At 43.2% G+C, this 26,267-nt stretch overlaps 1 protein-coding gene across 1 annotated transcript in view; it reads left to right on the top strand.

Annotated features, from left to right (window-relative positions):
• The window catches only part of pla2g15 (phospholipase A2, group XV), a 32,438-nt gene that overhangs the window by 2,376 nt on the left and 3,795 nt on the right, over nucleotides 1-26,267 (top strand). Inside the window, exons 2-5 of the mRNA XM_055648564.1 lie at nucleotides 5,998-6,154; nucleotides 17,152-17,270; nucleotides 23,004-23,102; nucleotides 25,123-25,347. Of these exons, the coding sequence (XP_055504539.1) occupies nucleotides 5,998-6,154; nucleotides 17,152-17,270; nucleotides 23,004-23,102; nucleotides 25,123-25,347 (600 nt within the window). The remainder of the gene's footprint in view (nucleotides 1-5,997; nucleotides 6,155-17,151; nucleotides 17,271-23,003; nucleotides 23,103-25,122; nucleotides 25,348-26,267) is intronic.

Below are 26,267 nucleotides of genomic sequence, written 5' to 3'. Positions count from 1 at the left end.
CTTATTTGCTGGGTGTATTCGAGGCATAGAATGATAGATTCTGTTTATATAGCAAGGCCATCAGGGACATTGGGTTGATGCAGGAAAGTGGAGCAAAGATAAAAAAGTACTATGTGATAGTGGAGCAGACAAAGGGCCAACCAAACTGCCCAATTCTACTATTTCTTATAGAATGCAAATCAGTACTGCACAGGAATAGGCCCCATGGGCCACAATGTCTCTGCCGAATATGATTCCAAGTTAATCTCCTCCAGGCACATGATCCATGTCCCTCCATGTCCCGCACATCCATGTGCCTATCCAGAAACCTCGCATAACTGTTCCGGTATTGTTGGGCTCTTGGAGGCCATGACCTCTAATGCTCTGGCAAAACAGATAATCGAGAAAGACTCTAGAACCAAGAATGCTGGAAAATCGGAGATGGACCAGTACTATAAATAATTTTTGAAACCCTATTTTCATTTGGCCCTTGGTCCAAGCTCTTGTTGGTATATTTATCATGTCTTCTACAATTAAGCCTCAGCTATCTCCATTACCATTGACCCTGACTCTGCTACTAAGGAATCCACAAATACTTTTTCACAGCTTCAGATTATATTTTTGCTGCATAATCTAACGGATAAGTACCAAATGCTTACTGTGAGCTTGGCAAGGCCATGAGTTGCTTTATCGCTTGAGAAAGAAGCTGTTGGGGTAATTTTGACCGTTGGAAATGGTGTAAAATGGGCGTCATTGTTTAAACATGAATAGAAATTTGTGAAGAATTATAAACGTGGAGCAGTTTTGTTGTGGAGAACAAAAAGCCACAAAGTGCTGGACTCAGTAGGTCAGGAAGTATCTCTGGAGAGCAAGGATAGTTGACACTAATCCACCCAGCTTTAAGGTGGAATAATAACTTAGTAATTATGACTGATTTATCTAGAGGAGATGTTTAAATTCTTTCAAGTATGGGAACATATCTTGCTGTGTGAAATTTATGATCACAGTGCGAGTCATTTGTTGTTAGTTTGTCTGTTGGTTTGCTATATTCATTGGTGTCACAAGTAGTGGGGAAGGCTGCATTTCCTGTTTTTTTTTAATTTGTTAACTGGCGTTTTCTGTTTTCCTTCGCAAATTAAAATGTTCAGTTGTCATAGTCACACAGTGTGGAAACAGGCCCTTCGGCACAACTGCCCACAAACATGTCCCACCGACACTAACCCCACCAGCCAGTGTGTGCCCTCATATTCCTCTCAACCTGTCCTTTCCTAAGCATGCCGTGAGGGAATTGAATATTCCTTCTGCACCACATCAACCATCCGGTGCCACCATCATTCAGAAAAGGATGTCATTGCCACAGCGGGCAGGCAGCGAATTGACGAGACTGGGTCCAAGGATGGGTTTACTATATGGGGAGAGAGTACGTAGACCAGGACGGTACTCTCCACTGATTAGAAAGATGTGGAGATCATGGCGACATGGTGGCGAGCGGTAGAATTCCTGCCTTACAGCGCCAGAGACTCGGGTTCAATCCTCACTATGGGTACTGTCTGTACAGAGTTTGTACATTTTCCTCCCACGCTCCAAAGCTGTGCAGGTTTATAGGTTAATTGGCTTCAGTAAATATTGTAAATTGTCTGTAGTGTGTAAGATAATGCTAGTGTGTTGGTCAGCACAGTCTCTGTGGGCCGCATGGCCTGTTTTTGCACTGTATCTCTAAACTATAAACTAAAATCTCATCAAACTTGGAGAATTCTTAAAAGTGCTTGAGGGGCCAGAGGTTCCTCCTGGCCAAAGAGTCGAGGACCAGGGATCACAGTTTTGGAATAAGGGTTAGGCAATGTGGAATTCAGATGAGGAGAAATATTTTGATTTGGACTTTTCTACCTTGGAGGGCTGTGGAGGCCTAGTTATTATGTCCATTCAAAACACCGATCGATAAGATCTGAAGATTTAGGAAATCAAAGGTTACAGGGATAATGCTGTAAAATAGTCAGAAAAACAGTAGGATGTCAATGAATGGTGGAGGAGACTTGAAAGGCTGGATGGCCCATGTCCTTAAGTAGTCCTGCTTTTAATGGCAGGTAAAGCTCCTGTACCATTGCTACACTTGAATGAAGGAAGACATCTCTAAAATGAAAATCTGAAGCTTAATGAATTTGAAGAAAATAAAAATGGCCTTAATGGCTTACCATCGTGCCCATCTTAATTAGCACTGTCCCAACTTCCTCTCACTGTGTAGGTCATGCCAATTATTTCATTGCAGAGATTTTATGCCCCGTGTTGGGTGAGATTGCAAGTTTGCATTAAATTGTTGGCAACTTAATACTGAGTTAAGTTTTGATGAGAAAGTTTGGAGCTTTAATGTACTGTAAATTGTGCAAAGCCAATTTATTCACTGAATGAAATGGAGTCGTGAGACAATGTATGGGTGAAAGTCAGTGATGCGAGCCAGACAGCTAAATAGTTGGAGCAAGGGATTGATGTCACAGCAAGAAGCTGCTGTTGTTCCAGCAAGCGAGAGATTTGTTGGGCTGGATGGCATTTTCAAACCTTTCCAAAATCATTGTTGAGTTGATCTTATTGAGGTGTACAAAATCATGAGAGGAATAGACATAGAGTCTCTTGCCCAGAATAGGGGAATCGAGAACCAGAGGACATAGATTTAAGGTGAGAGGGAACAAATTAATAGGAACCTGAGGGGTAACTTTTTCATGCAAAGGGTGGTAGGTATATGCAATGAGCTGCCGGAGGAGGTGGTCGAGGCAGGTGCTATCCCAACATTTAAGAAACATTTAGACAGGTGCATGGATAGGATAGGTTTAGAGGGATATGGGCCACAAATGCAGACACGTTGACATGTTGGCTGGTGTGGGCAAGTTGGGCCAAAGGGCCTGTTGCCACATTGTAAGATGCTAGGACTTGTACATGTACCTGAGAGGAAATGGGGGCTTGCTTTAATGAGATTTACAGTACATACTCCTTCATTATCTCTGGAATAAGATTTGAACCCTCCAAACCATTTGACACGGAATTGAGTGTGTTGTTATTGAGCAAAGGGTAACAGCAGAGGACAAATTCAACGGCCACTATTTGTAGAGCAGAGGACACTGGTGTAAACGCGGGATATTGATCTAGGCTAACAGAATTTCAATTGGTGATAGAACCATGTGTAACTTGTGATTAATAATGAATGCATTATTAATGAATAAAGGAAAATGAATAAAAGTAGACACCAAAAGCTGAAGTCACTCAGCGGGACAGGCAGCATCTCTGGAGAGAAAGAATAGGTGAAGTTTCGGGTCGCAACCCTTCTTCACGCTGGGTCTAACAGTCTGAAGAAGAGTCACAAACCGAAACATCACCTATTCCTTCTTTCCAGAGGTGCTGCCTGTCCCGCTGAATTAATTCAGCTTTTTGTGCCTGCGGTTTAAACCAGCATCTGCAACTCCTTCCTACACATGGAATTCAATGTGGAGGAACAGGATGACTTTATCTCCCCCCTCCCCTCCCATGTTACTTAAGTGATGAATCAGTAGCACACCAAATACTGAAACAAGGAAGGAATCCTGTTTCAATGTCCATTTATGTATAGCATATGATTATAAGCATGGTTTCTGTTTAGCCTTATGTACAACAGTATAGAGGTGTGTCAGGGATCAGAGCCAAGAAATGTAGTCTTGTGACTGGCTGCTACAAGATACCAAACGAATCGTGCTTCTCATGATTGCATGCTCCTAAAGGAAATTATACGATGGAGAATTTGGATCAAAGTCACTCCAGGCATACTCTTGTGGACTTTGGAATGGTTTTAACTCCATGAACTTGGTAACCGGAATGTGTCCTAGTTACAATATTTCTCTCTAGTTTTTTCTGTAAAATCTGTCGCCCTTTAAAAGTTTATTATGAACAGTCATCAGGCTATTAAACACTACATCCTCATAAGCTATGAACTACAATAGTATTATTATTATTATTATTGCACTGTTATTGTTTGATTTTTCTGAGTGTGTTATTATTGATTATGATTACATATTCTGTTGTGCTGCAGTAAATAAGAATTTCATTGTTCTATCTGGGACATATGACAATAAAACACTCTTGACACCGGCACCATTGTCAATGGCCTATCTCGGGGTTGAGACCTGCCTTAAGCTAAGAGATCAAGGCCTACTTCATTGACCCTCCCATTCAAGAAGGCAGTGGAAGCCAACCAGTTTTTGAAAAATAATGTACTATTTATCTTACCATGTTTTTACAGCTTCAGGACATCCCAAAACTGCCTCCAGCAAGTGATTCACTCAGTTAGGAGGCACGGCAGAAGAATTTTGCAGAACGTGTTTTTTCACTAATTCCATTGGGGTGAGAACTTGTTGGGCAAGTACTGCACTTCCATGGGCGAACTACCATTCAGCCTGTTTTTATTTTTGGTCCACTTTTACCCCCTCTAAACCAGTCACAACCTCATGCATCTCTTCCAAATATCTTCTCAACCACCTCTGCTCCAAAGAGGTGCTCTGCGTTTGTCATTTTTAACATTTCCAGCCATTGATCAGAATAGTTCTGGTGAAGGTCACCAAGCTAAAACATTAAGGTCCATACTCCATAGATGCAACTTGGCCTGCAGAGCAGTCCCAGGCTTGTCTGCTTTTGTTGTGTTGGCCAGTTGGAGAAGGTCTAATTTCTCCGTTGCTTTGTTGTTCCATTCTTGGATGACCAAGCGGAAAAATCCCTCGAGACTGTGCTTTAAAGAATTCGGAAGGAATTGCTCAAACGTTGAACCTTTGAAGATTGTAGAAAGATGGGCTGCAGGACATTAATTAGGCAGAATGGTTTTTTTTTTAATTTTGACAGACTAAGTCTGTTTATTTGCCAATATTTCAATTTTTGTTTCCCCATTTAAAATCCATCAAAATTGCATAAGGTTGGATTTGGGTGGGTCAAGTACCAAAAGCTTTATACAGCCACTCATCAAAATATAAATTATAAACAGGAATGAGTCATATAAATCTTTGCTTTAAATCATTATGTTAAGTTGTCTGTGTTAATTTGGCTGTTATGTTCCATTTATGAGCAAACGAGAATACAACCTTGGACTCTTGACTCCATTCTGACAATCAGATGTTCGTCAATAATGATTATTTACGATGAGAATGTTATGTTGCCACTAAAGCGTGGGGAGAAGTGGGCTTTTATGGTTGTTTTGTGATTGCATCCTGCCAAAAATATGTCAGAGCTACTGTCCTGTAACATGCCAACTATACGCTTGTCTGCATGAACAGCCAGCTGAGAGCCTGTATTTAGTTACAACGACCAGCACTTCCTCAGTTGTTCAAATCGGGTTCCGCAAACATATTCTAGCCTGACTGTGCTGTGTTGTTGAAGGTGCCACATATCGTATGAAGCAATAAACTGAGGGCCTGTCGGCTCTCGTGGGAAGATGCCAGGTCTCTGTGTTGAAGGAAAAACCAGTTCCTTCAACGTCACTGGGATAGATAATTTAATAATGATCATCTTCATCTTTAGATTTGTTTTGTTTAGGGATAACGTACAAACTCCACACAGACAGCACATGTAGTCAGGATCAAACCCAGGTCCCTGGCACAGTAATGTATCAACTCTACCGCTGCGCCACCTTGCTGCCCCCACACATTCTCACTGTAAAAAAAGTCAGTCTCAACAAAACAAAATCCCAACACCTCATAGAAAGGGAAGACAAAGGCATGTAACCAAACTCCCTTTCCCCTAATGCACACAACTGTGATTTATAATGCTCATCATATTTACCTGCCATCGAGTACGATGTTAAGTTTGGATGAAGCCATGTTAAATTAAATATTGTAAAATATGTATTGATGAACTCCAACACCAGTCAACCACGTGTATGTTGGCACATGCCGAGGTTAAGTTGTGTGGCTCGACAACAAGCATTGATGTCTTTGTGTTTTTGGGCAGAGTGATCTAATGCTATTCAAGTGATTTGATTCCTGGTTGTAACCTTGTCTTGGAATTGCGCAGTTCCAGGTGACCTGGGGAACCAGCTGGAGGCTAAGCTGAACAAACCTTCCGTGGTGCACTATGTGTGCACCAAGAAAACCGAGGATTACTTCACCCTCTGGCTGAATCTCGAGCTGCTTCTGCCTCTCGTCATTGACTGTTGGATTGACAACATGAGGTAAGGGGTGAACGGTACTTGGCCTCGTACAAACCGCGGTTCACAGCATCTGCAGTATTAGTTGATCACTGTCTGGTTTACAAGGATGGCCTGGCGGGAATTTCAACCTCCCTGGGCAGAAGGGCACAGACTGGAAAGCTGATCTGGATTCACATTAGTTCAGCGTGTGGATCCCATCTCTGTTGCTTGGGTTCCTCTTCTGGGAAACAACAGGGTTTGGGCACTTGATAGCATTAAAATTATATTTTGTGCAATTTCATTTTTGTGTTCCATTACATTAAGTTTTAGGTTTAACAAACCCCTAGCATTTTTAAAGAAACGGATTCTCACCTTTGTTAGCTACCACCTTCTGGCTACGGCAATTATGTCATGCAGGTATCCCATGGACCCAGTGAGATGGAGGTGGGCACAATGATGAGATGGACTATCTTAACCCTGTGTACATGGACAGACCTGGTTAAGTATTGTCAGAGGAAAATCTTGAAACAATTATAAAAAAAATCTACTGCTCCCTAATCTCCACCACCTTTGCTCCTCTTCCACCCCCCCCCCCATCAACCTAATCATCTTCATTTGATGCAAAATATACATTTGCTTCTTTTTGTTAATTGCTTTTTCTTTCCCGGAATCTTCTGAAGCACCGTGTCAGTGGCACTTGCCCACGTCGGCTCACGATGAGCTCGAATCATTCAGCCCATACTGGAGCCTTGCATTGGTCGTTATCTAAACCAACCCAATAAGGACATGGCAAGGCCTATCCATTCACGGTAGAGCTGTTGCTTTGATCCTGACTTCGGGTGCTGTCTGTGTGGAGTTTGGCCGGTTACCCCATGACTGCGTGGGTTTCCTCCGGATGCTGCAGTTTCCCCCCCCGCCCCCCACATTCCAAAGGTGTGTGGGTTTGTAGGTTAATTGTCCTCTATAAAGATTGCCCCTAGTGTACAGGGACTGGATGCAAAAATGGGATAACGTGGACTAGTACAAATGGATGATCAGTGGTCAGCGTGGACTCGCTGGGCCAAAGGGCATGTTTCCATTGATGTATCTTTCAATCAATCATTTAATCTGTCAATTGCCAGCACGTTTTATTGCTGTGCTCTCTAACTGATAGATTTGTAACTGCCAAATCAGATTTGAATCTGTTTCTTTCTTGATTCTGTTTATTTTCCTAAAGTGCAGCTGATTTATCTATCTTATCGAGTTGGCCTTGGGTTGGGCTGAAGATGCACTGTGGGACCTGCCCCAGCACAGCTGTTTACAAGAATACAAATACATTTATATAATACTTTTCTTCATGACCTCAGGAGAATCAAAGAGAAGCACAGAATGGAAACTAAAATGTTTTATGTGGACTGTTTGGTATATGGACTCCCCCCCCCTCCCCCTCCCTAATTGGACACAAAGTACAGGAGCAACTCAGTGGGTCAGGCAGCATCTCTGGAGAATATGGAGAGCTGATGTTTTGGGTTGCGAACCTTTTTCAGACAGGTCACCTATCATTGTTCTCCAGAAACGTTGCCTGGCCTGCTGAGTTACTCCAGCACTTTGTGGCCTATTGTGTATTAACCAGCATCTGCCCTTCTTTGTTCCTACCCCTCTCTAATTCCCCTAGAGAAGATGGTGCTGAGCTACTGCCTTAAACTGTTACAGTCCTTCCGGTGAAGTTAGTCCTGTGGCACTGTTGATTAGGGAGTTCCAGAAATAATGAAGGAATGGTGATGTACTTGCAAGTCACGGGCATGTCAATTTGTGCCCAATGTTCAGCTGTGTGTGAGAAAGGCTTTGTAAGATTGACTGGGCAGGCAGGGGATTTTGCCGTGTCTGACTGCTGGCTGGCCTGCTATACCTTGTATTCCAGTGTAATAGTTTGATGCAACAGACTAGCTTGCTGCAGAGGTGGGTGGGGTGGGGAGGTGAGGGACAACCAAGGTCCCACATCAATGATCCATCAATCTGTGCCAGTGTGACCTTGCGGCCTGGCCTACTTGCTCAGCCAACTGTGTCATTAAGCTCCATGGAAAGCAGCCCGTTGACCACGAGGTCTTTATAACTAACTGCGGACTATGTTAGACCGCTGCTGCTGTCAGTAATGAGCAGGAGAGATTGTAATTGTGCTGATTCGGACAGTTACACCATAGACTGCTATCTAGACACCCAGAACTAGGCCCAGCATAGTGGCGCAGTGGTAGAGTTGCTGCTTTACAGCGCCCGAAACCCAGGTTCAATCCTGTGGAAATTTCTTTAGTTAGAGGGTGGTGAATCTGTAGAATTATTTGCCATAGAAAGCTATGGAGGCCAAGTGAATGGATATTTTTTTAAGGCAGAGATAGATAGATTCTTGATTAGTACAGGGGTTATGGGGAGAAGGCAAGCGAATGGGGTTAGGGGGGAGAGATAGATCAGCCATGATTGAAGGGTGTAGTAGACGATGGGCCGAATGGCCTAATTCTGCTCTTATTTCTTACGACCTTGAACATCAAAGGGATATATACTTGATTATTCGGCATATGTTAAATTCCATCTCCATAGAAACCAGAAGAATGGACGTTCTATAGCGGAGAGGATCTGAATGTGAACTGCATTCCATCTTTTAATATCTCCCTGTCATAAAAATTAATATTTTGCTTCTGCATTATTTACGACTGAGTTGTGTTCAGTGAATCTTACGGTGCAGCCAGCTGCCTTCCTGAATGGAGTCGCTGAGGCTTGCTGCTGCTGCTGCAGCTCAGAATGCATGATTAGTTTAACATCATGATAGATAGGCAGGATCCTATCAGTTGATTGAGTGATTGAACTGGTCACGCTATTGCTGGCTTTTCTTTTAATGAAGTCACAGTGAAGTTATTAAACAGACTGCATATTGACCCAGAGATCTGTGTTGGCAAAACTCCTGATTGTCATGTGGCTGGTCTTGTGCTTCAGCGATAAGCACCTTCTGCAAAGGGAAGTGGGTCTTAACATCGAAACCCAGTGCTATAGAAATGAGAGGCTTATTATTGATGCAGGGAATTTCTCAACTGTCACAAGTGTCTTAAAAATAGCGGACTCAGGGGATATGGGGAGAAAGCAGGAATGGGGTACTGATTGGAGATGATCAGCCATAATCGTATTGAATGGCGGTGCTGGTTCAAAGGGCCAAATGGCCTGCTCCTGCACCTATTGTCTATTGTCTATTGAGTGAGGGCCCTTAGATTGGTTGCAAAACTGTGTTTAGGGATTATTTTCCATGGAGGTAGTCACAGTGTTTTGGGTTGGGTAGCATGGTGGCACAGTGGCAGAGTTTCCGCCTTATAGTGCCAGAGACCCAAGTTCAATCCTGACTTTAGATGCAGGAGTTTGTACGTTCTCCCTGTGACCGCGTGGGTTTTTTCCGGGAGCTCCGGTTTCCTCCCACACTCCAAAGATGGACTCCAAAGGTTTGTAGGTTAATTGGCTTTGGTTTTTTTTTTAAATGTTCCGAATGTGTATATTGCTAGTGTGCGGGGATCGATGGTCGGCGTGGACTCAGTGGGCTGTTTCCCCGCTGTATCTCTAAATTAAACTAAAACTAAAGTTCTGTTTACAAAGGTGAAAGTTGTTGGAGTGAAAGGAAATGAACAGGAAATGAGTTTTCTGGAGACATTTCCTAGAGATGAGCTTGTGAGGAACAGTGACCGAGACCAGAGGAAATTGTGAAAGATTAGTCAAGGCTGGAGATATTGCATTATTTTGTGAGGGATGTAAGGAAAGGTCCTTTCAAAGAAATATAATAACTTGTGCCTAAACACAAAATGCTGGAGGAACTCAGCGGGACAGGCAGCATCTCTGGAGAGAAGGAATGGGCTTGTTCTGTTGAAGCCGTAGAGGGCATGATGATCTAATAGAACCATTGTACAAGCCCATGAGCTTGCATAAGGATGGGCCAAGAGGATGATAGTGCAGAGTTTCACTCTCCTTGAGATGGAAGGCCCTTGTGTTTTGGAAAGATGGAGAACGAAGGGTTTCTAACAAGAGTTTTCTGTGCCAGATTCACCTTTGAGTGGTGGGTGCATGGAATGTACTCCGAGCAAGGTGGTGAAAGCAGATGCAATGGCAGCATTTAAAGGACATTTAGACAGGGACATGAACAAGTGTGGATGTAGAGATATAGACCACGTACAGGCAGATGGGATTAGTTTAAATTGGATGTACCTTTAGAATGGAGAGGAGACATTTCTTTAGCCAGAAGTTAGTGTATCTGTGGAATTCATTGCCACTAATGGCAGTGGAGGCCAAGTCCTCAACTACCCGCTGTGGCAGAGAGTATTTTTATTTTTAAAGTGGAGATTAACATCGATTCTGGATTAGTAAGGGTATCAAAGGTTATGGAGAGGGCAGGAGAATGGGGTCGAGAAGGAAAAATAGATCAGCCATGATTGAATAGCAGAGTAGATTTGATGGGCCGAATGGCATAATTCTGCTCCTATGTCTTATGAACTTATGGCGAGGCAGCGGTGACCTGCTAAACGCTGGCCTGATGTAGTGTGTCATGTGTCACCCTCCTGACCCACAGGTTACTGCGGTTCATGGTCTGAACTGATAGGCACACATTGCTTATGCAAAGGCGGAGTTCGAGCAGTGGGAATCCAAGCTCTTGACAGAGGAGAGAAGGAATGATGTTTGAGTCTTGTCAAGTTTAAAAAGATGAATGTGGATTGACCACGTACCTTCCACTACCTCTGGACATTCCAAGTACATTACAGCCTATGAAAACCTTATGAAGCGTGGCCAGCGGGGAGGTATGTCGACCAATCTACAATGACAGTGTGATGAAGAGTAGAGAGTGTTAAATATAGGCCGTGCTGTCACGTTGAATAAAACAATGCTAAATCTTGCGTTCTCTTGAGAAGTCATCCCATGGTGTGACTTGACCTCTCCAAGGTGGCATCCCCGACAGTGCAGTATTCCTTCAGTGCTACGGTGGACATCCTCACGGAGTGGTGCGCTGAAGTCTCACATGGACCATGACCCACATCCTCGAGGTGGCGAGTGCTAACAGCAACGCCTCAGCTGATGCACATTCGAAGGATTGACCATGTAAAGGATCCATTGAGACATTCCGGAAACTGATTTCCTTTCCGATTTGTGTTTCCTTTCCCCGCATGTGTCGGTTATTCAGCCAGCAAAGATTAGTTATCTTGTGGAAAAAATCTGCTGAATCACAGTGAAGTAAGCAAGAACCGGCCTTTTTTGACAAAGTGCGGTTCATCGTGCATTGACCAACCTAACAATGCTTTTATGTTGCAACCTGTCACTAGTTAGCTTAAAGAATAGTTCATTATTCTTTGATATACTATGTGTATTTAAAAATTGCAGCACATATCAAGCCAACCTCCTATAAGACCTACTTGTATGTGGTCTTTTGACGCTATGGTTTGGAGTGTCAGCCGTCGTTATAACATCATGTGAAATTGTATATAAATTACGACTGTTGTTCAACAGATATTGCCGCTGGCCGGATCTTGAATGAGTAAAATAGATAATGATACGATAGAACTTTATTTATCCCAGGAGGGAAATTGATCAGCCAACAGTCACAGGGAGCATGTACAAACTCCGTACAGACAGCACCCGTAGTCAGGATCGATGTGGGGTCTCTGGCGCTGTAAGGCAACATCTCTACCATTGCACCACTGCCACCCGAAATTCCTCATGTTTTCCTTCAGAAAAATTAGTGTACCAATAATGTTATTTTATCTTTAAGTATTTTTAACATTTCCTAAATGCCTAAATATCTAATATGTTGGCTGTATCTCTGCCATTAGCACCATTGCCTGTGACATAAGCTCTTGTTTTGGAAAGGACATTTTCATGAAGTGTGTGTGTGCGTGTGTGTGGCCGTGGAGAGACAGAGGGGGGGTTTCAGATGCAAATCACACGTTTTCAGTTGAGTTGGACACGATTACTGTCAATACGAGCAGCTCACGGAGCAGTCAGCGTGAGAAACACTGCTCGGCTCTCACACACACACACACTCGTGGAGTGAACTGTAGATATAAACGTGGGGGGGGAGAGAGAGAGAATTTGAGAGAAGAGAGAGGAAGGGGGAGAGAGATGGGGAATTGGAGAGGGAGAGAGAATTGGGGAGAGAGAGGGGACAGATATAGAGGGGGGAGAGATAGAGATAGAGGGGGGGGAGAGAGAGAGTTCTCCCTTCTGCCTCACCATTGTTCGCTGCCTTTTGTGAGATGATTGGAGACCAAAACCAGTTACCCTTCAGATCTCCATCTCCCTACCTCTCACTACCTCCCTTCCCCTCCCTCTCCCTCTTTCTTTAGAGGTGGGGGGGTTGATGAAGGAAGGAAGGGGGGAGAGGACGGAGGGGAGAGAGGAGTGTGCCTTGCTTGGTGGAGAAGAGGGATGTGGGAACGCTGTACACGGGTGGTGACTTACTCTCACACTGGGATCCCCCCCCCCCCCCCCCCCCCCCCCCCATTGCGCAGTCTATCTGACTCCATACAACCTCCTCCCCCCCTCTATGGAGTGAAGGAAATATGCAACGTTGCGGGTCGAAACCCTTCTTCAGACCCGGCCCGAAACGTTGGCTATTTCCTTCGCTCCATAGATGCTGCCTCAAGCCCTGTCCCACTGCGCGAGTTCACCCAAGAGCTCCCCCAAGTTTAAAATCTCTGTGTAGCATCTCTATCCCTATCTTCAAATTCCCACTTTGAAATAAAATACAATTTTCGACTTAAAAATGTTGCGGCAGGATCGCGATTAGTCGATTCCCACGCATTTTCAATTGTCGTTCGATACAGTGTAATTTTCACACCTGGTTGATGTAGTTTTTTTTTAATATACAGTACATTACAATAACTAGTTTCAAGCATACCCGGTATTAAACACACAAACATTAAGGTGGTTACTGAAGTTACAAACTGTTATAAATTAATATAATTTCAAAGTGAAATAGGAGATTTCCGTGGAAAGAATATTTAACCAGAATATGGTGAAGTCGCTGCAAAATGCTCACTTAAAACAATACGCCGTCAACTCAGGATTGTTTCTTAGCCCTCTGACAGGTGTTTCAATCTCACCTCGTAGCTCGCTGTTAATCGATTCGACGCTATTAATTTTCATTCCTGGTCCGTATCGAACTTATCCAAATGTAAACGTTTCAAGTTACGCTTCTTGTGTGGTGGTAAGGGGAGGGGGTGCTAGGATAAAATACCATATATTTGCATTTATATAGCGATCCTGCTGCGAATTTTTTAAGTCGAAAGTTGCATTTTATTTCAAAGTAGGAATTGGAAGATAGGGATTTTGATAGGAAGGAAACGTTACAGCAGCTGAGTAAAAGATCGGTCAAATGGTAGGTTCAATGAAGATCGGGCGAGGGGGATTGGGGGTGGGGGAAACGTTTCTATAGCTTGGGACTTGTCTAAATGAGTACTGAGATGGATTATCATTCCACACCAGATTTCTTATACAATAATACCTTTTATGCGATTATCACAATAGTTTGTTGAATATGGATCAACGGACTCTGTATGGTACATGCTCGTAAATTAGTAAAACAAATGTTCTTTTTTAAGTACAGTTGTTTCTGGGATGGGGTGACTGATAACAAATAACGTACATTCTATATTTTGTCATAATGTGGCTGAAACAATGGTGTATTTTGTGATATTTATTGAGATAGAAAGATACAACTGAGTTTGGGCAAGATATTACCTTGCAACATTCTGTATGTCTGATAGATATCTTCTTCTTTTGTGTGGCGTGCACAGCCTAAAGTTGTTGGACAACTTGTTCTATTTGATCTTCCGTTTGTGCACGTCGAGTTGATTGCATTAGTCGAAACAGGGCGGACCACGTGAAGGTTGCAATCTTCCACTCCCTGATAGATATTGTGAAATGGAACTCAGAAATGATGGGAGGATTACATAAAACTATAATTCAAAGGTAATGAATATACAGAGTATTCTTATTTCCATCATGAACATACAATAGTGATATAGGACACCAGGTCCTACTACGGCAAACTCACGAGCTACTACGGCATGACTACGTGTTAAAAAGTGTCAAATTTTTACATCCTGAGTATATTTTACCACGTTTCCCAAGTACCTACTGTTAGCGCTAAGAAATGGCATGTTGGCCTTTATAACAAGAGGAATCGAATATAGGAGCAAAGAGGTCCTTCTGCAGTTGTACAGAGTTCTAGTGAGACCGCACCTGGAGTATTGTGTGCAGTTTTGGTCCCTTAATTTGAGGAAGGACATACTTGCTATTGAGGGAGTGCAGCGTAGGTTTACAAGGTTAATTCCCGGGATGGCAGGACTGTCATATGCTGAGAGAATGGAGCAGCTGGACTTGTACACTCTGGAGTTTAGAACGATGAGAGGGGATCTCATTGAAACATATAAGATTGTAAAGGGCTTGGACACGCTATAGGCAGGAAACACGTTTCCGATGTTGGGGGAGTCCAGAACTGGGGCCACAGTTTAAGAATAAGGAGTAAGCCATTTAGGACGGAGACGAGGAAACACTTTTTTTCAGAGAGTGGTGAGTCTGTGGAATGCTCTGCCTCAGAGGGCAGTGGAGGCAGGTTCTCTGAAAGAGAGAGCTAGATAGGGCTTTTAAAAATAGCGGAGTCGGAATATGGGGAGAAGGCAGGAACGGGGTACTGATTGGGGATGATCAGCCATGATCACATTGAATGTATGTGATATGAAAGTGAATTAGGTGTCAAATTAAACTTCTTTTTATGCTTCATCTGATAGGATAAATTGCAGACTTGATTTTTAAAATCTCAAAATGTTGTAACATTGCTAGAAAATGTACCTGCATTTGGAGGCCGAAGGTTAGGTTATTAGCAAAGAAAGATAGACTTTGTTATCCCTCAGTACAGCAACATCAAGAACGATGTTGCTTTACTGAGATATGGCCAAGTCTCTCATTGCTAGCAGCTGGTGGGAAGCGGCTGTAAAAGGACATCGCTGCTGGGGGGGGGGGTAAAAAGGTAAAGTTGCAGAGAGGGCAGGAGGGTTGACATGGAGGGGGTCGGCCGGGGATCATCCAGCTCAAAAGCGGGTCAGTGGGCGGTGGAGCTTACTCCATGTGTCAGGGCGAGTAACCTCAATTGATCCCTTGTTCGCGCTGACACAGGAGTAAGCTCCACCGCCCGCTGTGATGTTATCCATCACCCGCTGACCCACCCCGCTCTATGATCTTTGCTCTTGAGCTGGTCCCCTCACTGTTCAGACGGAGAGCACTGCCAGCGGTGAGCGGGCCGGCAGAAGGCGCTGAGATGGCAGTCGGTTCCACTATCTGGTGATGGAGGCCGCTCGTAGCCACGCGAGCTGCTCCCCTCCCCCGGCCACAATGCGGTGGCTCCGCACCCGGAGCGCCGCGGCAGCGGTGAGTGAGTGTTACTGGCATGAACCCGACCCCCTCCTTCTCAACGTTCCCGCAACTTTACCCCTGGCTAGACTCCCCACCCGCTGTGAAAGGAACTCTCCCCCGAATTGTCATGTTACTCACGACACGTGACTCATTTATAATTATTTATTTATATTTCGACGCAAATTTTTCCCAATTGGGCCATGCACCTCCTAAGGCTGGCCCTGTTCACCAACACCCTCTTTACCAATGTTGGCAGATGTTGATCAAATGTAATGACTAAATAAATGTAACAACTGCACTGATGTGAAATTTTTAAGTACAGCAAATCAGTGTTATTTGATTAGGGACAAAATTCTGCTGAATTCAGAATTCAGAGCCACTGAAAATAGGTATGTTACAAAACCTACCTGAATCGTCATTGGGAATCTGCCCTCAGCCATGGCCGCGATTTTGGCGCTGTTTGGAGGGGGCGGGTTTAAAACGCGATTTTTACTAGGCTGTACTAATCGCACATGTTCAGCCTAGTAAATCATTAACGAAAAATCGCTGCAAGACCCGGTCGCAAAAGGTATTATTAGTTTTATAGGCCTCGATAATATAGTTCTAATAATTTTAAAATTACTGTTTCATTCCGCAACCTCTCGCAGCCCCAGGGTTTTATAGAGCAAACAATTAAAGGTATGTACCTTATTTTTACATTAAATGGGGCATATATATAACCCTATATATCAAGTTATCTATAGCGAGTAGCTCATTTTGGGCTTTTTATATCCCGCAGTATTTTTCTCGGCATTTGAGGGCACTAATCCAGCGCTATGTCAACGTTCTAAACCAGCGCGTTCCACTTGAACCCACTAGAAAGCCGATTTAAATGGGCATTTATTTACAGCAATTGAACACTAAATTCCTTCCATTTGGCCTATAAATTAATGTAAATTAGATATAAAAATCATGTTATATTGTGAATTATTTGTGAATAATCTTTGGACACTTAGGCTATTTAAAAATGTTAATCTTTCCTTAAGAAATGGGCTTTTGATTATCCAAGATCACAGCTTTTTTGTAATGTCCATTGAAAATCAATAGGGAACAAGATGCTAATTTCCGAGTATGAAAATGGTCATAACTTTTTTAATACTTGAGATATGAAAGTGAATTTGGTGTCAAATTAAACTTATTGTTATGCTTTATCTGATGGGATAAATTGCAGACTTGATTTTTTAAATCTCAAAATTCTGTAACATTGCTACTGAAAAAAGGCTAAAGGTGTTTAATTCAATTTAGCTGGATTCTGACGCTTTATGCATTAAATAGAAACTGAAGGTGACTTTTAGGTGGGAGGTGCGGTGACTGACAGCTAAGGTTCAATTAATGTCTCGTTTACGTGTGGTTGGTTTTCTTCCGTTAACATGAGGATTTGGTTTAAAAAAAAGTCAGGGAGCAAAGTCCCTCATCGTCAGCCACAGCCTCAGGTAGTGACAGCTTTGCATCTACATGCTGGGCAATCTGATAGTCACAGCCAGATTAAAGGCTTTAAACATGTTTTTGTGGATTGGGAGTGGGGTCAAGTGAGGAGATGAGGAGGCAACATGAAAAACGATGTGATCTCGTTTAATCTTGTTTGTTTGTAGGCTGGTTTACAACACAACAACCAAAACAACCGAAACCCCACCTGGAGTTGATGTGAGAGTTCCTGGATTTGGGAAAACCTACCCACTGGAATTCCTGGATCCCAGCAAAAGGACTGTGGGTGAGTTCAGCTCAATGTGGATTGAGGGGATTGAGTATCAGAAATTCATGTTTTTGAAAGAGGTTCTAAATGTGGATCTTGATTGAGAGCTTGCTACGCCTGGATTAGTGTAAAGCAAAGGCCTGGATCCAGGTTTTCTTTACTGAACTTCAAAACTTCCCGACTGATTCCTGGTTGTGCAGTGCTTGTTGTTGTTCTTCTTCTTCTTGCGTATGGCGTGCACAGCCTAAAGTTGTAGGACAACTTGTTCTATTTGGTCTTATTTGATTGTGCACGCCGGGTTGATTGCATTCGTCAAAACAGGGTGGACCACGTGAATGTTAGTGCTTGTTAAATATTGGCATTAGCCGGGTCAGGCAACATCTGTGGAGGGAATGGACGGATGATATTTTAGATCCTTCTTCAGACACCTGGCATGACCGAACCTTTGCCTGTCCATTCAGCAGAGTTTCTCCAACACTTTTGTCTACCTTTGATTTTCCAGCATCTGCAGTTCCTTCTTAAACATTCCCTATTAAATAAGGTTGTTCCTTATACATCGGGCCCAAGGGCCATGCCACCCAAAGGGTTTGCATCGTGCCTTTCTCACTGGAGCTGAGAACGGCTGATGCAACACAGGCTGAAGATCTGACCAGGGTGGGGACAAAACACATTCACCCACTTGTTAATAGCAGCTTCCATTTTGATGGGTTTTTCAGTGCAGCGGTGGTGGGTCCAAGGCAAACATGCTGGTTTCACATGTTTAGCAGGGAATGAATAACTTGCATTTCACATTGCTGGCAGTTGTTGTTAATGCATCCATTTGGGTTTGTGTGAGGAGGCTGCTGGCTGCTTGAGACCCAGGTATGAGTGTGAATAGATTCAACCTGCATCTCAATCTCAACCCAGTAACTTCATTGTTTTTTTTAATTATTTAAAAAACGACACGTTATTTATCATGTGTAGGGAGGAACTGCAGATACTGGTTTAAACCGAAGACAGGCACACAAAGCTGGAGTAATTCGGTGCGTCAGGCCATATCTCTGGAGAAAAGGAATAGGTGATGTTTCAGGTCGTGACCCTTCTTTAGACTGAGAGTCAGAGGAAAGGGGGAAGAGAGATATAGACGGTACTTAGGACAAATGAATGGAAGATTAAGAAAATGTGGAGTCCACAATGGTCACTTTATTCATTATACAGTAAATACAATTGGTACTCTGTGATTCTCTTTAAGAGGCAGCACGTAGTGGGAGTGAGAGTTGAGCTGTGCAGGAAGAATCTGATGAAGAGAAGCCCATCTTACTACAACCAGGCAACATTGTGGTGCTTGTTTGAGTTCTGGTAATGAAGAATTCTACCAGATGACTTTGACATTCTGTTGCGGGAACCATCCAACCAAATTCACTGTCTTCTCCTTTTCATACTGACAAGGAGGACTCCCTGATAGAATCTAGCACTTTCCCATTTTAAATATCCGTGATTAAAATTCACTCCCAATCATGCACTTGGCCATCCTGTCCCAATCTCACACTCTGTGCCTCTGGGTCAGATTTTCTTTGTCGTTAGTTTAATTTAGAGATACAGCGTGGAAACAGGCCCTTCCACACCGACCCTCACTACTAGTTCTCTCCTACATTGTTACTCCAATGAAGAGCCATTTTACCACACCAAAGCCACTGTATAAATGTACGTGAGTCTAGAACAAAACTATGCAAACAGTGGGATGAAAGGAAGAGGAATTGATTTGAGAAGCTACTCATGTTTATCCGGAACTGTTGAAATAAATTCCTATCCGAATGCCTGGAACGCCATTGCTTGGAGGAAGAGTCATGAATTTGTGACGAGTTTGGCTTTTAGTAGCTGTGTTCTGGAGAGCTGGCAAGCCTGCAGATTAAAATTGGAAAGGCAGCAGAGCCTGGGGATAGTTGTTGTCAGATGGCATTACGGACTTTGTTTCCAGTTGAACGCGACAAGAGAGGCTCTCATGGGATGCATTAAAGCAGTCATCATGCATAGAATCGTACCATCCGTGAGCAGGCTACGCATCCAATTCTCTCAGCACCAGCTCCATGAAAGAGCTACCCGGATAGATCTTTTGGAGTTTGAGATGAATGCATTCAAAATAAATCTAGGTAGGCATGAGGGAGAAGGAAATTGTGATACTGAAGCAAGTTGAATGGAGCAAACATAGATCGTCAAATGAACTGCTTCATTGTTGTATAGTTGCAGGCAAGAAGTCCTGCTTTCTGCTGGTTGCTCGAAGATTGTGCATCTCTCTATAAGTGCTTGTGGATAGATGTGAGGTTTGTAACAGCTCGACTATTAAGTGGTTTCCACTTTGCAGAAATCAAGTGCAACATCCAGTCACCTCGTGAAGATTCTCTGAACTTGCAACAAGTTTCTGAGAAAGAAACTCTCATTTATCGCCACTGTTTGGGGGTGCTAGAATGTTTTGCCGGCAGTGAAGAATTTCCGAAGTCCAGTCATGGTCGTGGTGTGGGGAATAAAGCAGTCGGTTCATGCAGCGATAGTTCCTGGAAATAGCAATATGACCTCTACATTATTTATGACACTGTGATTATCAGATGTTGCATATGATCTAGGACATGGGAAATAGCTCCCTGAAACTAAACCAAACCACTGTTTAATGTCTTCTGTACGATATAACACCTCTGGCCATCAGGTTCTCTCTCTCTCGAGTGCACTGAAGAGACTGGAAGAATTTGTTTACATAGAGATTGGTACAAAGGACGATGGAGGAATTTGAGAAGCAGCTAAGGCCTTTGCAACAAATCCTCTCCCCCCCCCCACTCCTCCTATCTTCCCTCCTCCATTGAATTACCACCAGTCTCAGGATGTTCCTGTCATCAGATTCCTGAACGCCCCTTCCACAATCTAGGGTCCAGTCCTAATTTTTTGTTTTCAGCCTATCCCATCGTGAACATTGAACATTTTCTCTGGATCTGTCACACTACGATGCTGAGAAACTGGTATTTTTCTCTTCACTCTACCTGTTGTACCAGTGTTTGGTTTTAACTAAATTCATCCTTTGTATTATCAGATTTAATTAGATAGCTGTCAAACAAAAGCTTTTCATTGACAATAATAAATCTGAACCCATCTCCATCCTAAATGCACATGGAAACATAGAAAATAGGTGCAGGAGTAGGCCATTCGGCCCTTTATTCACATGGTGAATAAAGAATTCACATGGTGAATAAGGAATTCAATTAAATTCAAAACCTAGGCTAGCATTTCCAGTCTATGGAAATTTGTTATAAATGTTGAATGTTAACTGCTTCATATGTCGAGTTTGATATTGTGTATTTTAATATTTAGTACACTAAATGTAGAAGCAAATTTCAAATATTTGGTTTGTGCATTTGACTAATCAAGAACAAATAAATCTTCATTAGAACGGGTGTTTCGGGTTGTGGGGAGAAGGCAGGAAAATGGGATTTGGAGGCAGAGATCAGCCATGATTGAATGGTGGAGTCGACTCGATGGGCCGAATGGCCTAATTCCACTCCCATAACTTGTGAACTTGGACTAGAGATATCTTAATGGACATGAATACTTTCTGAAGGAGGTTATATTTTTGATACTTGGCACTTTATTCAAGGCAGCAAAGTCTTGAGTGCAAGCCAATACAGTAGGTTACTGTGGATGCTGACTACCTATGTAAGCACGTGACAATAATAGACCTAAAGCCTTCTCCACCTTCAATGCACGGTGAAGAATTCATTTAAACCTTCACATGCCCACCTCCTTTCTGAGATCCTTTAGTGCCAACTCAGTTGTGAAAGTATAAAAACAATGTTGGAAATCTCTGCAGGTCATGAATCACTGACATCCTGTTGAACTGATGGAAGTTTAGGCAAAATGGATTATTAACCATGGCTCAATTTTTGACAGGGTGGGTTCAAGGTAACATGCATGTTACCTAAAGCAAACTAGTAAACATAGCAGATTTCACTCCATGTGATTGTACTTCAGTGTACAGAGTCAAAGTACAGGGCCCTTCATTCACGTGAGGAAATGCAGTGCAAGAATTCTTGGAATTTCAAGAATTGAAATTCTCAGTATAAATCAGGTCTCTACAATCTACTGTGTTGCTTTAGACTAGAGCCAGAGCATGGGAAAGCAGCCCTGTCTATGCAACTGGCCATGCTCCAAGTTTAAATGAATCAGCATGTCTAATGGAAATCTTTCAGGCACAGAAGTCCTAGTAAACATCACTTCCAACCTTGCTTCCTTTTGGCAAAGGAACAGCTTCCTGTACATGCATGTGACTGGTAAAACGATCCGTCTAGTTTTTAAAGTCGAGTTACAGTAGATCCCTGTAAACAAACTCCCCAGGACTTCGGTACTGGAATGGCAGATTATCTGTAGTAACTTATGTCTAATAATGCCCCAACATGTTTTTATGTTATTTTATTTGCATGTTGTATAGAAGTATAACAAATGTTTTAAAATGAACCATTGAGTTTAATGGGAGCGGGGATCTAATCTCCAGTGCTTTTTAGCTTTTATGTTTCACTTTGCCAAAACAAGCTAAAATGTGAAAGCATTCAAGCTGCAAATGTACCCACGTTTTGGAGCTCATCAGATGCAGATACCCAGAGTCAATAGAGTCTTCCTCTCTGCCGCTGGAGGGCCTTTGCTGGTCAGGACACGTGTCGGGTTCAGCAGTTTAAGTTGTTTAAATTGAATACGTTTGGCATTCACAAACATTAAAAAAAAAACACTTCAGCGTTAGAAAAGCAAAACTATTTCATTCTTGCCACCAATAACTGAAACACAATAGCACCCTGCAAAATTAAAATACATTTTCAGAGACACAGGGTGGCACAGTGGGTAGAGCTGCTGCCTTGAAGAACCAGAGACCCAGATTCCAGGTCTAACTATAGGCGCTGTCTGTGCAGAGTTGTATATTTTCCATGTGACTGCGTGGGTTTCCTCTGGGTGCTCCAGCTTCCTCCTGCATTTCAAAGACGTGCATGTTTGTGGGTTAATTGGCTTCTGTAAATTGTCCCTAGTATCCAGCATGCAAAAGTGGGATAACATCTAGCTAGTGTACGGGTGATTGATGGTTGACGTGGACTCAGTGCGCTGAAGGGCTTGTTTCCATGCTGTATCTCTCAACATAAAACGGAAATGTCTTTTTATGGACTGTTGTTCCTTCCCATTGATTTTGATGGTCTAATCCACTGCAAGATCTTGGCCAGAGTTGCTCCCGTGCTGTACAGTACATGAAGAGTCCACCGTACAGATGTGCTGAGATCCACACGGAGCTGATTGAAAGGAAGAACTTCAGCTTGCACACTGAAGTCCCAAGCTTCCACAGAATTACTCTGATTCAGGGAGATGTTCTAACGTTTGACCAGAAGATGGAGACCCATGACTGGCACGATACCTATCTCAACCTGATCTTCACCTTCAGCTGTGCAATTCTGTGGTATTAAAACTGGTCCAAACATGCTAGCCTTGTGTTCCACTATTAAATTCTGTTGCATTTAGAATCCTAGAGCCATACAGCATGGAAACAAGCCCTTCGGCCCGACTTTCCCATGCCGACCAAGATGTCCCATTGGTGCTAGTCCCACCAACCCTCGTATGGCCCATATCACTATTTAGTTGAGTTTCTGCTGTGTTGGAAAGAGAAGAGTGATCTGTTCTAGAGTAACTGTGGACTGTCAATTACGGCTCTCAGTGCAGACTAATGATAACAGTATTTTTGACTTGTCCCCGCAGGGATTTACTTCTATACTATGGTGAAGTACATGGTGGACTGGGGCTATGTCAGGGACGAAGATGTCCGTGGTGCTCCGTACGACTGGCGGCGAGCACCCAGTAAGTGTAATCTAAGATCTTAATTTTTTGGAGACTGCAAGAAGGGATGTACTTTACTTTTTATGTGTCATGCGTGCATAGAAAACATTCCTCATGTTCAGGACGATGGCCGATTGTAAACCTGGTTTACCACTGGTTTTCCACTGTGACCTTGAAGGTCCTCGTGGTGCTTGAGTTTTCCAGAATAGTACTGAATGAAGACCAAGCATTTTCCCAGCTCCTGCCTGGTCTTAGTTTCCTAATAAAGTTCTGGAATTGGTTGCCAATTTAATCGGGTGTGTGGTGCAAGAAAAACTGGGATGTAATTTTTTTTTTTAAATAATTTCTACAACTTTGCATTCCACTAACGAGAGCTCCCTGTCGCAATGACCACAAGTTGACATGAACAAGTGAAGGATGGTCTAAGGGGCTTGTCCTGGGCACCAATGTCCACAGGAGCTGCTGGGGCCAGAGAACAGGCCAATGTTTCACTAACCTTGGCCAACACACTGGACCCGTTGCATGTAGAAAATACTTCATAGATTCTTTGAGTAACATTTGTAGTGGATAATTTTAATAAAATATATCACATCTGACTTGACATTTGGCGAAATGGATGAAGATAACAAACCACTTGCAAAACTTTTTTTTAAGTTATCTTCCTTTTTACATTTGTCAAAGCTGCCACAGCCAGACGTAAAAACAGTTTTATCCATGAGTAGTTGCTCTACTCAACAGCCAAAAATCTGTAGCCTTCCTTTGATCTGGTATTTTGTTGGTTCACATGCTTGATCAATGGTGTTTTATCATTAATGTTTTATTATTATTAATGTTTAGTGTTTTCTGAGTAATTCGTAACTGTCACTGTATGTTATGTTGTTACTTGTGGGCGGAGCATCAAGGCAAATTCCTTGTATGTGAATACTTGGCCAATCAACTTACTTACAACTACTACTACAACTACAACATTTTTTTCCCCAGTTCTAAACATTGTTTAAAAAGTGCGATCAAACATTGTAATGTTTTCTGTTCTGTTCCATGGATTAAGGTTAGTCTGGACTTGGACAACCTTTAAAAACATAATTGTGTTCTTGTCATTGATTTTGTGCATTGAGGCAGCTATAATTTCAACTCTTTTTAATATTTTCTCTCAAAGTCACTAACGTGGGAAGTAGGGAGGTGTTTGTTGGGGTTTGGCCCTCCTACCCTCTCCCTGTAATGGCACCTTTTCTCTCTCACTTGATTTCTCATCCCCCTTGTTTCTGTTTCTCTCCCTCTTCAGCACCATTTGAGGGAAACTTTTGAAGAAGCAAGAGGAGCTGAGTATAGGAGCAAAGAGGTCCTTCTGCAGTTGTACAAGACCCTAGTGAGACCACACCTGGAGTATTGTGTGCAGTTTTGGAGCTGGATTGAGGAGCGACATTCTTGCTATTGAGGGATTGGAGCGTAGGTTCACAAGGTTAATTCCCGGGATGGCGGGACTGTCATATGCTGAGAGAATGGAGCGGCTGGGCATGTATACTCTGGAATTTAGAAGGATGAGAAGGGATCTTATATAAACATATAAGATTATTAAGGGTTTGGACCAGCTAGAGGCAGGAAACATGTTCCCGATGTTGGGTGAGTCCAGAACCAGGGGTCACCATTTAAGAATAAGGGGTAAGCCATTTAGAACGGAGATGAGGAAACACTTTTTCACACAGAGAGTTGTGAGTCTGTGGAATTCTCTGCATCGGAGGGCGGTGGAGGCCGGTTGAGGAGAAGGCAGGAATGGGGTACTGATTGTGGATGATCAGCCATGATCACATTGAATGACAGTGCTGCCTCGAATGGCCGGATGGCCTACTCCTGCACCTATTGTCTATTGTAAGCAGCCTGAAGAAGGGTCTCAACCTGAAATGTCACCTGTTCCTTTTCTCCAGAGATGCTGCTTGACCCGCTGAGTAACTCCAGCATTTTGAGTCTATCTTCCAGGGAAATGTAAATGCCGTTCTGTTCCTCAACAGCACAGTGAATTTCTCTCCCTTCTTTTTATTTCCAGATGAAAACGGTCAGTATTTCAAGGACCTGCAGGAGATGATTGAATCCATGTACAAGCAATATGGTGAACCCATTGTCCTGATAGCACACAGCATGGGAAACCTCTACACCCTCTATTTCCTGAACCATCAGTCCCAGGAGTGGAAAGACAAATACATTAAGTCCTACATTGCGCTGGGGGCTCCTTGGGGAGGCGTGACGAAGACTTTGCGAGTATTGGCTACAGGTTAGTCATCGAAGAATGTCAAACTGGGAATGTGAAGCTCCTTGGCTGATCTTCACCAACAAGGGCGGCACAGCAGTAGATTTAGAAACATAGAAATTAGGTGCAGGAGTAGGCCATTCGGCCCTTCGAGCCTGCACCGCCATTCAATATGATCATGGCTGATCACCCAACTCAGTATCCCGTACCTGCCCTCTCTCCATACCCTCTGATCCCCTTGGCCACAAGGGCCACATCTAACTCCCTCTTAAATATAGCCAATGAACTGGCCTCAACTACCCTCTGTGGCAGAGAGTTCCAGAGATTCACCACTCTCTGTGTGAAAAATGTTCTCCTCATCGCGGTTTTAAAGGATTTCCCCCTTATCCTTAAGCTGTGACCCCTTGTCCTGGACTTCCCCAACATCGGGAACAATCTTCCTGCATCTAGCCTGTCCAACCCCTTAAGAATTTTGTAAGTTTCCATAAGATCCCCTCTCAATCTCCTAAATTCTAGAGAGTATAAATCAAGTCTATCCAGTCTTTCTTCATAAGACAGTCCTGACATCCCAGGAATCAGTCTGGTGAACCTTCTCTGCACTCCCTCTATGGCAATAATGTCCTTCCTCAGATTTGGAGACCAAAACTGCACGCAATACTCCAGGTGTGGTCTCACCAAGACCCTGTACAACTGTAGTAGAACCTCCCTGCTCCTATACTCAAATCCTCTTGCTATGAAAGCCAACATACCATTCGCTTTCTTTACTGCCTGCTGCACCTGCATGCCTACCTTCAATGACTGGTGTACCATGCCACCCAGGTCTCGCTGCATCTCCCCCTTTCCCAATCGGCCACCATTTAGATAATAGTCTGCTTTCCCGTTTTTGCCACCAAAATGGATAACCTCACATTTATCCACATTATACTGCATCTGCCAAACATTTG

Source organism: Leucoraja erinacea, chromosome 17 (assembly GCF_028641065.1).
Source record: "Leucoraja erinacea ecotype New England chromosome 17, Leri_hhj_1, whole genome shotgun sequence".
Lineage (NCBI taxonomy): Eukaryota > Metazoa > Chordata > Chondrichthyes > Rajiformes > Rajidae > Leucoraja > Leucoraja erinaceus.
Note: the sequence above shows the minus strand (reverse complement) of the source record. Positions and strands in the feature narration are given on the sequence as shown.